General features: G+C 36.9%; 1 protein-coding gene across 5 annotated transcripts in view; it reads left to right on the top strand.

Moving 5' to 3' along the window:
- Window positions 1–15,608, top strand: part of CDK14 (cyclin dependent kinase 14) — a 306,835-nt gene that overhangs the window by 75,048 nt on the left and 216,179 nt on the right. For all 5 annotated transcript variants that reach the window (XM_052696727.1, XM_052696729.1, XM_052696730.1 and 2 more), the window contains one exon: window positions 8,123–8,217. In XM_052696727.1, the coding sequence (XP_052552687.1) occupies window positions 8,123–8,217 (95 nt within the window). The remainder of the gene's footprint in view (window positions 1–8,122; window positions 8,218–15,608) is intronic.

Here is a 15,608-nt window from a genome sequence, read left to right on the forward strand (position 1 = left end):
GAAGCTCACAGCAAAAGGCAGTGTTACCACTCTATTGATGGTAGTTCAGGCTCGGTCCTTGACCGGCAGACCTGAAATTCTAACATCCAAGGCAAGGATGTGATCAAGCCATTCCCTTCCCCAGAGCTGGCTGCATTGCCTCAAGCACAAGATGTTCTGTTGCACATTTCATTGAACAGATGCCTGTATAGTTAGTTGCAGGGATTTGTCATTCTCTTGTTTTGAACTACAGTTGAATTGACCAAGGCTTTATTTTTTTTTTTTTTCCTTCCCTAGTCCTGATGCTGTGTAGCAGATTCCCTTGATGGTTCCTTTTCAAATTATTACATTTTCTTTCGTGTTAGAGAGCTGCTCCATATTCTCCCTTATAATTCAGTAAGTTGCTTCTCAGGAAATTCTTCTGCTGTGTGAATGATGCCATTCTGAACTGACAATCCAATTTCTGTAAATAATCTTGAGCATGCTATGCCTCTTGAGTTGCACTGGCTACAGCTGTGTATTTGTGATGCAATTTTGACTGTTTCATATAAACTTATTTTTTAAGGTACTCTGATACAAGTATACTACTTTCAGGTTTCATTTGCAGTACTTGATTCCTAGAGGCTCTGTATTAGAAGAAGGCTTCCTTTTAGTTTCTTTGCTTTCATCATTTGAGTCCTCTGCAGCCATCAGGAGGAGAATCGATGTCTTACAAAAGGTTGAGGCTTGCAAGCTCTCTATCAATCTGTGCCTCTTTCTAGTCAGATGGAAGTTCCTAATTGGTCTCAAAACTAACATTTCTCAATATAAACCATTTTTTCTAATGCAACTCTCTGGCACTTATCAGCCTAGACGCTTGGTGAAAATCAACAAATAATACATGGATGTATTATTTAATACATAGATAAAATGTGATCTCTTGTACATTTTCTGTACCTTCTAAATGCTATGATGAGAAAGATGAAGCAGAAGTTTGTGAAAGCTAAAACTCAGTGTTCCTGCTCACGGATTGTCACTTGGAAAATAAACCATTTGCTCTTTAACACAAAGTAATTTTCTACACTTAATGTCACACCTCCAACCCCGTGGAAATTCCGTGTTGTTAATTAGTGCGGTAGCAGTATAATTAGCACAGCAAGAAGCTAGCATGTTAAATGTAAAAATCAGTTTGTCTTATAAGAACAACAACAAAAAAAGTCCTTCCACCTGACATTTATGTTCTCTTTTTATGCAAAACAGTGACATTGCATTGTATTCCCCTGCCCTTCTTTTAAATATAAGAAAAACCCACAACATTTATGAATGTGATGTCCCAAATGTTTATACTGATTGAAATGAAATGTAATTATGGAATGAACACTATAACAGAACAAAATGCTTTTTTAGTACATCAGAATAATGGTTGTTCTTCACCTTGCTGGTTATAAAGTAGATGTTAGCTTACCTGTGGGTCATCTGTCAGCTACTGAGGGTTGAAGGTGATGTGGATCAGAGCAGAGATCTGCCTAGCCACAAGAGTGTGTATATATATATATATTTGTGTGTGTGTGTGTGTGTGTGTGTGTGTGTGTGCATATGGAAAATGTGTATCTCTTCTAAAATCATTATGTTAACTCTGCCTACCACGAGAATAAACTTGTTTTTCTCTGCTTGCTATTAGGTGAAAGAGTAAAGCTATGAAATAAGCTAGGCAAAAGAAAAACAGACATAATTTAAAACCAAATATACGTGCCTCTGCCCAAAATAACTCTTGCTTTGGAAGTTGATTGGACTAATTCCCTTATATTTGAGATGTTTGCTCTTTGGGCACACACGGCCACATTTATTGTTCTCCAAGGTAAAGTTTCATTGTATTCAGTATTCATATTTTATATACTACAATAGTGCTTTGCACAGTGTGTACATAGAATAGTGCAGGTTTTATAAGCTAACCAGTCCAGTCAAGATTTAGCTCCATGCTGGTGCTATGCATTGGTTTGTTCTTTGGATGACTTAGGATTCACGGCAGTGAGTTCAAATGTCATGCTAAGTTATGTGCACTTTCAGTAGGAGAAAAACTAAATGCAGTGAAATACTGTTTTTTAATACATGTAAATGCATAAAAGTGTATTTACATAAATGGAAAAAAAAAAAAAAGAAATCAGACAAAAATTAGTTGAATAAGCAGTGTCTTACTACATTTAGTCTGCACTGTTTTTAAGAGAGCAATCTCTCCTCAGTTTTTGTAACTTCCGTTGATTTTCAGACCAGTTGCAACTTTCCTCCAAAGAAATGCAAATAAAAAATATGAACTGATCTTACTAACTCATTGCAAATCAGCTGCATAAAAAGCCTAACTTGAAAACAGAAGCTAAATTTAGAATTTTGTCTAAAAAGAAAGGGTTGTTTTTTCTGCCTAAAGACTTCATGCGCTGTTCTCACCTATGTTCCTGTTCAGGTAGGTGGAACTGTCTCCATTTTTAGGAAGCAAAACAAGGATAGCTGCATCCTCCTTGGATAATATTTTTCATTGAGGTAGGATACATTCAGAGTTCAGTGTAGAGTGTAGGTTTTTCTTCTCAGGCAAGATGGAAGCTCTAAAAATCTTAACCTGCGGGATACACTTTAACTGATAAAGCAAATAAAATGTGGCAGTTGGTCCAGCTCCTGTGCTTTAATAGCCTGGGGAACGAGCAAACATCTTTATAAATGGCACCCAGCCCTCCTGGAGAGCTCTGTGGTAGCTCAGGTTGCTCATTTACAGCTGCATGTCATGTGGGTGGGAAGATGCAGGGCACAGATCAGGCAGTGGAGGAGAGCTCCTAGGGGTGCTCAGTTTGTATTCTTTGATCGTAGCTCTAGACAGCTGTCCAGCTTTAAAGGTTTAAAACTGAAACAGTGGGATCATAGTGATATGATAAGACTGTAAGAGATCCCCTTATTGTGAAATGTGCGTAAGGTTTTATAGAGTGATTTTACCACTGCATCAAAGAAGAGAAAATATAAAATGTTTTAAAAGCAATCTTCAGTTTTTGCAATTTCATCTCAGGCCTTTTGGCCTACCTTTCACTTTCAGGTTATTCTAGCAATAAATTTATTTATTTGTTTAGTCATACAACAGAAAAGATATTTAGTTTTGATATAAAATAATTCACGGTGCTACTGTGAACATAACAGTTTTCCCTTGAGGATGGCTTTATATTGAAGTTTAATATTCCCCAGATTTTATTTTGTTTTTAAAGAAAATCTATTTAAAACTTAAGCTCAGGAGTGTGACAGTTAAGTGTGACATTCACAAGCTGTTTTATAGTTATGAAAAATGCATGAGAACATAACCCACACAACTTGTGTAAGAACAGTCAGGTGATTTTCAATGTAATTTTCCATTAAAGCTTTCTATACTACCAAGATTTTGGAAATTTCTGAGAGAAACAATGTTCACGTGAGAATGTAGTGTGAGGACTCATCCTGCTTGGAATAACTCTGTTATCCCTTTTACAGTCTGTATCAGTGTAATGCTTATTTGAAATGACCTGGTCAGAAAAGACTCTTTCCTCTTGTTTCTTTTTCTCTCTGTTATTTTTAATATGCTCAAGTCAGTTTGAAATAGCTTCTTCTATTTCTGTGTTCAGTACTTTGGCATACTCTTTCTATGTCTATTACTATGATCTTTATTTAATTAGCTAGAGAAATTAGCTAGAATCTTGGTTGTTGAAACCCATCCAACAAAATTGCCCTCTCCCAGCACTCCATGGTGCTGTGAGCCTAACCCTGCACTGGGAAAGCTGTAGGCTAATAATAAGAAAAGTACATTAATGACAACTGTTTTCAAGGAAAGATAAGCACAAAGGAAAACAGTGTGGTTTCTGAAGGGAAAAAAGTGCACCTCTCTGCGCTTCTGTCCTCTGGGGAATAACATGATCCGCTGCAATCTGTGCTGGCCTCCACAGAGACCTGGTTCTATTTGCAGTTCTTCAAAGGCTCAAGCCCCTTGACTTCCTTCTGTCATTGTATCTCGTCTATCTTTCCCATCTGAATTCTCTGGAAGATCACTCATTTCAGTGACTTGCCTATCATTTGTTTATTTATTTATTTTAGCAAGTACAAAATTCTGGCACTGAACTTTAGAAAAGATCAGTCTTTAGCGTTTATCAAAGGAATTATGATAAAAGAATTCATAGAAGAATTTTGGAAGCTTGAATTATCTACAGGTACCTGTACAGTTTATGCATGCAGTAAAGAACTGGTTTTCAGACAAACAACGTGTGCTGAGCTCACATAGGTAGGTGTTCCGTAGGTGCTCTGGACTGCAAGGAAGGAAGGAGGAATAAGAAAAAAATAAAAATTAAAAAAAATAATAATTGAATAGTGACAGAAGTAGTTGAGCTTCAAGAAGGAGCTCTGTACAAACATTTATCAAATTATGTGCATTCAGCTAAAATTAATACTCTTTTCCATTGAGAAATCTTGTCTGGGTCAATTGGAGGATTGCAGTAGTTTCCTAAAATGCAGGGAGACTTCTTGTGAGGTGTGTCAGTGGCTGATGCAAGCACTGCAAACCCAGTGTGCTCTGGATATGTCTCGCTTACTGTGCGTGTTTCAGTCAACTGTGTCCTGAACAGAATATGGGGCTCCTGTGACTTGACAAACACACATCTCTATGAATATCTATTCTGCTATATTTCACTGGAGGAAATGCTGAAAACCTAAAAAAGCAAACAGACGATTATATTTAAAAGTGAATTTGTATGTTGGATTTGTAATACTACCATTAAAAATCTGTACTGTTATCTTGCTGTAACAAGATGTATTTTTTAACAAAAGTAAAAAGGGTTGAGAAAGTTAAACTAATATATATAGAAAAATCTGAATAATACAATTCAAAGCTATGAATCTGGAAAAATACTGATAGGAAAGAATGTGCAATCATAAACCAGTTGGAAATTGTTATAGTGTTTAGCAATTACACAGAATTTCAGATTCAATCAATTCCGTAGCACTTTATTTATATCTTTTTGAAATCAAATGTAGTTTTTGGAAAATTTCATATTTTTAATTATGTGAATTTGACTTGGCTTTCTAATCCAGACATATAGGTAAGAATTGTCTGAACTAAGCAAATGCAAGCAATGATAATTGTACTTTGAATTAATGTACGAGATTTCATTATAAAAAAAAATGTTGGGTAAATGGTAATTTTGTTAAATGGTAATTTAACAAAAGTGGTTGCATGTGCTGTGTGAGATCTGTCTTGATAGTTCATTAATGAATGCCTTGCAAATTAGTTTGCAAACTCTTTCACTTCTTCAAAATTTCATCATGTTTTGATGCTGAGTATGGAAATATAGTATAATTTAGATATCTAAGCAACTGCAATTTTTTTAATTTATTTTTTAAAAATCCTCTGAAGTACTTTTCTACAGCAGATCCCTTCAAGAATTCCAAGTCTTTTCAAGTTACTAACGCAAGAAAAAATAATGAAGGTCTAGTAGTGTGTGAGTTTGGAGTTTGTGAACATCCCTCTCAGTACTCCTACCTGAAGTTGTTGAGGTGGTCTGGAGGAGGGCCACAAAGATGATCAGAGTACTGGAGCACCTCTCCTATGAAGTCAAGCTGAGAGAGATGGGCTTGTTTGGACTGGCGAAGAGAAGGCTCCGGGGTCACCTCATTATGGCCTTCCGATACTTAAGGGAAGAGTGACAATGAATGCAAAGAAGGAATGGTTTTAAACTAAAAAGAGGAGATTTAGGTTAGATGTTAGTGGGAACATTTTTACTCAGAGGGTTGTGAAGCACTGACACTGCTACCCAGAGAAGCACTGGATGCCTCATGTCTGGAGGCCTTGAAGGCTGGGTTGGATAGGTCGCTGAGCAGCCTCATCTGGTGATAATAGGGGATTGGAGCTACGTGATTTTTAAGGTCGCTTCCAACCCAATCCATTCTATGGTTCTGGAGCAGAGGGCTGAGCTTCACTGCCTGAGTGTGGTCACAGGAGGAGACAAGGAGACCCACAATGGTTTACCTAGTGTAGGATGAAAAGTTGCTAGCAGGTTGCACTTCAGCTTGATTCTAGTCTACTCTTAATTGGGCAGGCACAGGATGAGGAATCTGAGCTGCCTGGTGCGGGCACGTCAGTCAAAATCAGCTCCTCTTTTCATCAAAGAGGAGTGAGCTGGTCCTGCCAGTGCAAGCTCTGAATTGTTTATCTGTTCTTGGTGAAGATGTAGCAGTTATGAGGGGAAGAATGAAGCAAGAGACATGACCATAGGGCAGTGCTGCTGGCAGCTGGAACGTGGAGAAAAGAGCCTGAGGTTGTAAGAGTAATTACTACTGTTGATTTACTGAGTGGTAATGCATTAAAGGCACCCTGTTTCCTATCAAGATCTTAAGGTGTTACAAGTTGTTATGGCCTTTTACATTATGGTTTCCAGAGGTATAAAATTAAAGTAAATCACAGTGTGAAAATAAGAGTGAATGTGAAACACATGTATAAAACATGTTCTTTTCTTTCCCTGCTATATGAGGAAACTAGCAATGAACTATTTACTGTTCACTCGAGAAGCATTGGCACTCCAAACGAAGCTACTCATTGTGTGTTCACTGCAGTCTGCAATGGGAAAAATAATTTCCTATCACTTTATTATACAGGAGACGCTTAAATACCTCAATGCTTTTCTTTTATTATTTTGTAATGTTACATTAGTCTATAATTAGACAATTAAATGAGAAAGCTACTTGAATGAATGTTTTAGTCACCTCTATTAGTGACATCTGTAATACAGCTGCAATTAAAAAAAATAAAAGTTGAATTCCTAATCAAGCAGAATGCCTTTTTAAGCATTGATCTGGGAGCCAGCCATGTTACTCTCTTATCTGTAATGAAGTGTGGTCCCAGTAATGCAAGAGGAAAAAGATCAGAGAGTTCCCTTGTGACATATTTTCATCAGTTATTCATACTTAGGACTTGCATAGCAAAATAGTAGATTGTTCTGTGTACTGAAGAGAGATGACAAGGCACAATTTTACAAACATACATACATACATATATTTATCCTGATACAGTTCAATAGAAATCTGGGATCTTAGTCCCAGAAAATGTGTATGTGTGCCAGAGTGCCAGAATTATGGCTTGGAAAATATTTAGAGCAACTAAGGAAAGAGAATTTTTGTATTTCCTGGTTCATGGTTAATTAGGTGTAATGAAGGTGTATGAGGCCCATGTTGTCCTACCTGGGATGCTCCTGCCTGTTTAAATGGGAACACTTTTTAGGCTCAGATGATTTAAAACTTTCAACCATGGCTGTAAAATAATTTAGGCACAGCTGTGTTCTGCACTACAGTAATTGTCTCCTTCCAAAAAACTGAAACTTGAGTACTGCTTGTAAATTAGACAGAAGATCTCAAATGTGAATCTATATTATCTACAGCAGCTTGGAGTCTCCCAGCTGAATTCAACACTCCACATGCTCAATTTTCTTGGCTGCTTTCTGTTGTAGGGTTTTGACCAGAGTGCTATGGAGACAGTCCCTGAATCTGATGTGAGCATCAGTGCTGATCCCCCCTGAATTTGTGCCCTTTGGTTGGTTGAAATACAGGACATATGACCACTGCAGTCTAAAATACCTGTCAGTGATGATGGCAGTTGCAAAACAGTTTTTTGCTGTGTACCTCTGGTCCAAGGAGACAAAAATCACTTCTTCTCCAGAAAATGGAATATGTGGATGCTTGGAGAAACAGGGTATACTTCAAAAGACTCAGATGTTTTCCAGGGACTTCATCATATGCTGTGCAAGATAACAAAGATAATCTGATTTAGTTGCAAGTGAGCCTTTTCACTGTATGAGGTGATGTATGTGAAAAAAGAAACTGAAGTGTCCCTTTGATTAAGAACAAAATCCTTTTGATAGTTCTGGAGATGTAAATATATGGTTAATATGGGCAACTACCATCTGGAGAGTTTATTGATGTCATGATGTTTGCTGGAGTAGCTTGTTTTGTCATTTTATTAGTTCTGCTATTAACTTTTTTATTACTGGGTGCTAAAAACGTGCAGGTGTGTGAGGTTTCATAAAAGCATTTGATCTTTAAAGGCTGAATCAAAGCAGTTAAAGTTTTTGTTGCAGTAGATGCTGACAGGTCTTTTCTTTTTTTTGCTCCTGTTTAGCCTACAAGTCCCAAGTTTGGAAAAGCAGACTCATATGAAAAACTGGAAAAACTAGGGGAAGGGTCCTATGCTACAGTATACAAAGGGAAAAGCAAGTAAGTCATGGTTTCTTTGTTCCATTATTATTATTATTATTATTATTATTATTATTATTATTATATTGAAATGAAATGTCTGTTGTTGTTGTTATTATTATTATTATATTTGACACTTTATTTCAATAAATAAGCAGAAAGTAGTAACTGGTGTTGCTGCAATTGTTAGAGAACCCCATGAATGAATGTAGATGGCTACTGATTTCTTGTGTTCTCTACTGAAAGCAATAGCAGAGGTAACAGCAGAAAGCAGAGGTAACAATTACTTCGTATCAAAACAAGATGAGATTCCATGTAGTTGATCTGATGTTTTCTTTATACTTTATTGTTGCACTACTTTCTCAGTATACATACCAAGTGAAAAGTATGATATTTAATTTTCATAGATAAAAGCACAATATCCTACCAAGTAGTTTTTTCCAATGTCCTGACAGCCATATTGACTATATTTATTACATGAATTCGTTAATCTTTTGTTTGTCTTTCTAAAAAGCATGAATAAAATACCAAGAGCTGTTACTAATAATCTGTGTTCCAAATTGTAAATGTAAAAGTAGTATTTACACTCCTGCCCTGCTGATGCACATATTATATTTCAGTGGCAGCTTTCTTCAAGAAAATGCAGTTGTTTTGCATTGTGAAGGGTTCAGTTACATGTCACTATAAATTCCAGGCGTAATACATAAGTGATCTTTTTATTGAGGTCTACATAGCTGGCAGAGAACGTATAGATTTCAGCTTGTGCCTTATCACTAAAATCCTTTTGCAAAATCACAGCATGTATCTGGTGATAGTTACCTGATATTCTTTGCCTTTCAATAAGATTGAACTAAGGAAATGGGGTTACTGGATGTCTTGTCAATCATTGGAATTGACCAAAAGTTAAAAGGAAAGCAAAGCACATCCCTGAAGCGATTTCATTCAGTGGTGATTTGTGAGTGTGCTATAAAACATATATTGGTTGGAAATACTTCATTTGTTTTAACGGAGCTGACTGCAAATTTGTGAGAAATACTTCAATGGTTTTAATGGTAGCTGAATAATAAATTGATATTACTGGGTGTTCTGCATTCCCCACTTTGAATAGCAAGCTCTAAACAAGTTGGTGTGAATTATAATAATTATACATAACTTTATTCTGCTGCTTTGTAACATCTTTTGCTAAGGCTTTAGAATTTGTTTTGAAAAAGTGTGTAACTAGAGTTTGGATAAGAATGGGTTTGCAGTAAATATCTTGGTCTCTTCCTAATCCTGAGGCAATATTCCTTTACTTGCTGCCTTAGTTTTTTCTCTAAGAACTGAACATTTCCCATATTACCCAGCACCTCCAATCCAGGCCTTCTGTTTCCAGAAGGAACAGTTGAATTACTTCATAACAGCAGCAGGCAATTCCTTAAGAATAGGGGAAACACTATAGGGCCTATCTGCTCTTTCAAAAAGAGATGTGAACGGAAGCTCTGTTACCACTTTGGTCCCCATGAGAAGTTGAGGAATCAGCAAATGGGAAGGGGCACAAGATCAGGACAGCTCTGGCTCCTTCTGTCCCGTTAGGGTCTTATAGTGCTATTTTCTGGCTGATTGGCTCTGACTGCTTAAAGCATTGCCTGTAATGATACAGGAGTTTTTTCCTATCACCTGGTATAAGGTAAGGCTATGATATGCATCACTGTGTTCCCTGGCTGTCTGTTCAGTGGAAAGGAAAATGGGCAAAACAAGTCAAAAGAGGCCTCTTTTTGTTTTGGCATGTGGCTGATTTTGACTACTGAAGAATTAAACCCTGCAGCACACAGACACAGAGCTTATATGGAGAGGCGGGTAGTATGTGCACAGATAGTGTATTTTCATTGAAACGTTTAAGAATCCCTGATTTTCAACCAACTCAAATGCTTGACTTTGTCATTTTGCCAAAATATTTTGGGTATGTGTACTTAACTGTAGTTTAAACTGTAGAATTTAAGATAAGATAGAACTGCTTTGAATGATGTATTCAAAATTCTTGTGCTTAGTATTTATCACCAGGCACCTGCATCAAGTTGTGGGTTTTCCTTTGTTTTCTTTTGTCTTAAAAATAAATTTCATGAGGTACGTAGACATCAAGGTAATAGAAATCAAGGGAAAGTTTATTAGCTGTATAAGACATCTACAAACCGAAGGACAATATTGTATTGAGAATTTAATGGTATATTTTCTTCTTAAATAAATTTTGTCACCACATAAAGTGCTGCATGTAGAGCCTATCTTACTAACATTTGGAAAGCTGTAGATAGATATCAAAGTTTGCTTTGTAGTAACATCTAGCAAATATTTTGAGAACAAATTGGCCAAAATACATCTGGAAGAGTGCAAACAGTTCGTATTTTTATCAGTCTTATTATGTATTTACTTGTCTCTGGTGTCGACGCTATTTTTCATCCAGCTACTTGGACAGTTTTGATCATCTTAATATTTGTTAATAGCAATGTGATTCATTTCACTTCTTGTGAATGAATCCCATTTTCCATTGTGAGCTCTTTCATGTTCTTATTACCAGCTTAATAAAGTGTACTATGCTATAAATTTGAGTTTTCCAAATCCGCTTTCTATTTTTGTTTATATTTGACTTGAAAATGTTTCATAATGATCCATGATCAGAGTAAATTTGTGTTTTATAGGTTAGTCAATATAGTTGCATAGAAGTGTGTGCAACTCGTAATTCAAATTTATTCCATTAAATGAAAAGATTTTTCAATTTATGGCCTTCTCGAATCTCTGGAATAAAAACCTCTGTTTACATTACAATGAACTGAGGCAGGAGAGAAAGAAAATCTGTTTCATTTCAAAATCAATTTTTTACCCATTATAAAAACGACTGCTAGCTTTCTCATCTGCATATCATGTTTCTGTATTTGATACACTCACTGAGAATGTCTCCCAGAACCGGCTTGTGTTACTGCTGATCATTGGTACTCTGCATGAGGTAGTTCTTGATGGTTTGCATTACCAAAGTTCAAGTGCAGTCATCAGCTGCCTGAAAAAAGGACAGCATATTGTCCTACTACTATAAATATACTATTGCGTACTAAGTTCCAGAACTTTGGTTTCAGATTTTAGGGATTTTAGGGATTTTAAATTTTTCCAGAAAGATATTTGTATTTGTCATCATTCCTTTGCCTGCAGCACCTAATGAACAGGCAAAGGCAGAGCAGATAACCAGCATGATAATTATTTTGTAAAATAATTTTTGAATGCAATGATTCTTACGTTTCCAAACACATCCTTTGCTGAACACTCTTGACATGCAAATTGACACTGCTAGATAGTTTTGATACTTCTAAGACTTCAGCAATGTTTTTACTCATTTTTACTCATGGTACCCTTGGCTGCGTTAGGAGGAGTGTTGCCTGCAGGCAAAGGGAGGTGGCTCGCCTCTTCTGTTCAACCCAAAATATTCCTTAACAGTCTATTGGTTCACTAGAAGAAGAAACATACAGAACTACTGCAGAGAGTCCAGAGAAGGGCCACAAAGATGTTAAAGTGTTTGGAGCACCTCTCTTATGAGAAAAGGCCTAGAGAGCTGAGATTGGTTACCATGGGGAAAATGAAGCTCAAGGAGATCTCATTAATGTCTATAAATGCCTGAAAGGAGTATGCAGTGAAGATGGAGATAGGCTCTGTTCAGTGCCCAGTGCCAAGACAAGAGGCAATGGGCACAAATTGGAACACAGGAGATTCCCCCTAAACATCAGGAAGAACTTCTGGACTGTGCAGTGCCACAGTGGCACCCAGAGTGGGATCTCTTCCTCAGACAAACTCAGAAGCCACCTCGGTGTGAGCCTGAGCACCTTGCTCAGGGTGCCCTGTTGGAGCAGGGGCTGGGCCACATGGACTCAGAGATATCTGCCAACTTCAGCCATGCTGTGATTCAGACACTGTAATAATGTTATCATTTAGAAGTTAAGAATTTCTGAAATTTGAGTATTGTAGTAAATTTGAATCCATGATCCATTGGGAATGCAGAGTCCATACCAAGCCCTCCTTGGATCTCTTCAACTCAAAAGAAATTTCGAGAAATGCCATATAGCAGAAAGTCATTTTAAAAGTAGTCTTCTTTTGTAGAGTTGTTTGGTAAAATCTTGAGAATTATGTTTCTTTTTTTTTTTTTTTTTTCTTCTAAATATCTGCCTGTGATCTCTTTTAATGAGGAATCCTTCAGCCTTTTAGATTATACCCCACTGATCATAATGACAGAATAAAAATCCCACGCTTCTAATTTACTGCTTGGAAAGATGAACAGACAAATAGCTGCCTACGAAGACGTAGAATCAACCACTCCTTTTTTGAAGGAATGTGTGCAGTAACTTGCCTTCATGAGAAGCCTTGCATTTTGGAAATGGGGCAGGATCAGAAGTACCAAGCCCTTGTCTCCCTTTTAAACATGATTTTTCTGTCTATGTGAGAGTCTGTGATAGCATCTCAGGAATGTGAAATGAAGCAGGCTAATTCCTCTTAACGGATGATGGATTTTTCTTTTTGTAGTCAGATAAAAGTGGTTCCCTGGAGTGTGGGGAAGCAGCAGAATGAACAGAACTGAGTGACTGAGGAAAACTGAAGCACTGCTCTCTCAGACTGGGCTTTTCTGTTTATTGCAGAAATAGCCATGCAAACATTTGTTTCTTCACTGACAGTGGTTGCATCAATGGGCAAATCTATTTGAATTCACATGTTGAACTTCAGACACACATAATAAAGCTTATTTTTGACATATTCATTTTCCACTTTCTCCCAGGTTAATTTATTACTTTACTTGGTTGCGTAAAACCCCAAAAGGATTCTTACTGTCTGTATTGAAATTCAGATCACCTTGCTGCTAGTATTTCTAGTAAAATTCTGGAGAAATAGACCTAGTATTTTGCTAGTTACACTCTAAAAAATGTTGCAAGTTAAACTGGATTTGTATTTTTTACTAATGCTGTGAACATGTCATCTCTTGTAATAACTTTGAATTAAAGTAAATTTAGTCCTACTGAAGTTGGTTTGAGAGGCAAGTGATGGACAGTTTCACTCACAATCTCCTTTTTTTTTTTTTAGGATTGTTTTCCATGGTTTCAAGTTATTGTTGAGACAGATTTACAGAAATTAATATAATATGAGCATTGTGGCTTAACTCTTCATCTCAATGTACTTTTAGGGGCAGCTTTAGAAAATATTACTGTATTTGTAAGTAGTTTGCAGGAAATAAGTAAGAGAAATAGGTTCCTTTGGAATTATTGTATCATTTCTGTTTGCAGTAGAACTGAAGAAATGCTGTCTGTCTTTATGGACACACACATCTTTTTGCTAGACCTTGTGCTTCTTCCCTCTTGAGCATTGCTATAACTGTACCTGAATTTAAAGCAATGGAACCTTGCTTGATCTGTGCCAAATAAATGTTGACGTGAGCCCTGAGAGTCTAGTGATGAAGCCAGGGACAGCAGGAAGGAGATGCACTTTAATGGGAACCCCTTGCAGAGCAGTGTGAAGGCATCCTGTACTTACCCTGGGAACTCCGCTTACTGCCCCTAAGGAAAAACCCTGTGCTTTTGGCAATATTATGTGCTGGCATGGTTTCCATCCTCTTCTCCCACAGTGTTTAATTGCCTTTTAAGCTATAGGCAAAGAATTAAAGCAGATTACTTCAGTTAAAGTGATGTGATCTGTGACTGCTTCTTGCACAGCATGGAGCTGTGTTCTGAGAAGCAAGCCAATGGTATATCTGCCAGTTTCCCTGCTGTGATCTCGACCTATTTCTTGCTTCTCCATATGATTTTTAGTGTACAAGTTTTCACTGAGCTGTGCACAAAGCACTGCAATAACATGCAGAACTCGTAACAGAGAGATCAATTTATACAATTTTGCCTAAAATTTTCCACAAAATTGCATAGTTTCACACAGTGTATCCCATGTAAAATGCTTGCCCTAAATTCAGTTGTTTTCCCCTACTCTTCTAACTTTTAACATGAGAAATGTTCTGGTGGGGTGCAGAGTGTTGTCCTGTCCCAGCTGGTGCTATCACACAAAGCCCACAGAGGCTGAGGGATGTTCTGCTGAGGTGCTGCTGCAATTTTTGTTTGAAATTGGATTGAAACCAGGGTGATTCCAGAGTGTACCAAAAGATGAAAGGCTTTTTTTTTTTTTTCTTTCTATGCAGAGCATTTTACATTCATATCCTTCAAAGGCAGTACTTTTTTTCCATTCACACAAAAATCAATAAGAAATTAGAGGTATAAAACACAGATCTTATAGAGAAATATTGCTCAGAAAGGCAGTGCCCATGCCCTACACCAGCTGTGGTTCCTATGCAATATTATTCTTGTGGCAACAGGGAATAGTAGAATGATCAGTGGAAACCACCTGTGTTTGTTGTTGGCATGAAGTATTGTAGAATGCTTTATGAAAAATGGCTGACTGAAGTATTTCATATAAATGTTTGTGAATGGCTGCTCACAAGAAAAAAAATTCACCTAGGGATTTTCATTTTTATGTTTTGATGTACATCCTTTACAGAGAATGCCTGACAGGGCTAATTGCTATTCCCACTTTATTTTTCTTTTAAACTGCAGTATTTAATTCATTTCTCTTGAAACCTCCACGACTCTTCTATTGCCTTTCCTTTTGTTTTATGTACAATCTACTGCAAGTGCTGTAGGCTTCAGATAGCCCGAAGAACTTGAGGTTATTTTGTCTGTCACACTTCTGCTCTTTAGCCATTCCCTTAGCTTTAATCCACGCCAGCATGAAGTATTATATTCAGATGCTCCCTGGTATGCTTTATGTGCAGCAGACCAGTTCACAGATAAATCTTTTGGCCAATTTCTTTAGATGGAATATTTCAGAATTGTTATGGTTTCTGTTGCCTTAGTGACTTACACTTTCTGAACTGTTTCTTTTCTTGCAAACTGTTCAAAATCAGTGTTCACCTTCAAATGAGACTGCTTTTATCCGAGGGGTACCAGATGGCTGGAAAAGGAATATATATTCATGAATTATGAAAATACACTTCAGAGTTACTTTATAGAGCAGCCTGATTTGTTTTCTTTTGTTTATTTTTCCTTTTTCTCCTTCAGTTTCTATTTATAGCTGATATGTTTTGAATATTTTGTAGGCTGCTCTTCACTATAAATTTGAAAGTCAACATGTCATAAAGCATGTAAGTAGATGGTTTATAAACATTGCTAGTATTATTAATCTTTCATAAAAAGTATAACTAGAAGTTGAACTTGATGCAAGACTAATAACAACTTGATGCTGAACTAAAATGCCAAATGGTGGAAAAAATATGAACATGATCTAAGTACCAAAGGAGGTTATTAAATAATTTTTCTTTCAGAAAGCATTTTAAAATCATGCAGGTTTGAAGATCTTAACTGGAAGAT

The sequence above is a fragment of the Tympanuchus pallidicinctus genome, unplaced genomic scaffold (assembly GCF_026119805.1).
Source record: "Tympanuchus pallidicinctus isolate F22 unplaced genomic scaffold, pur_lepc_1.0 scaffold3, whole genome shotgun sequence".
NCBI lineage: Eukaryota > Metazoa > Chordata > Aves > Galliformes > Phasianidae > Tympanuchus > Tympanuchus pallidicinctus.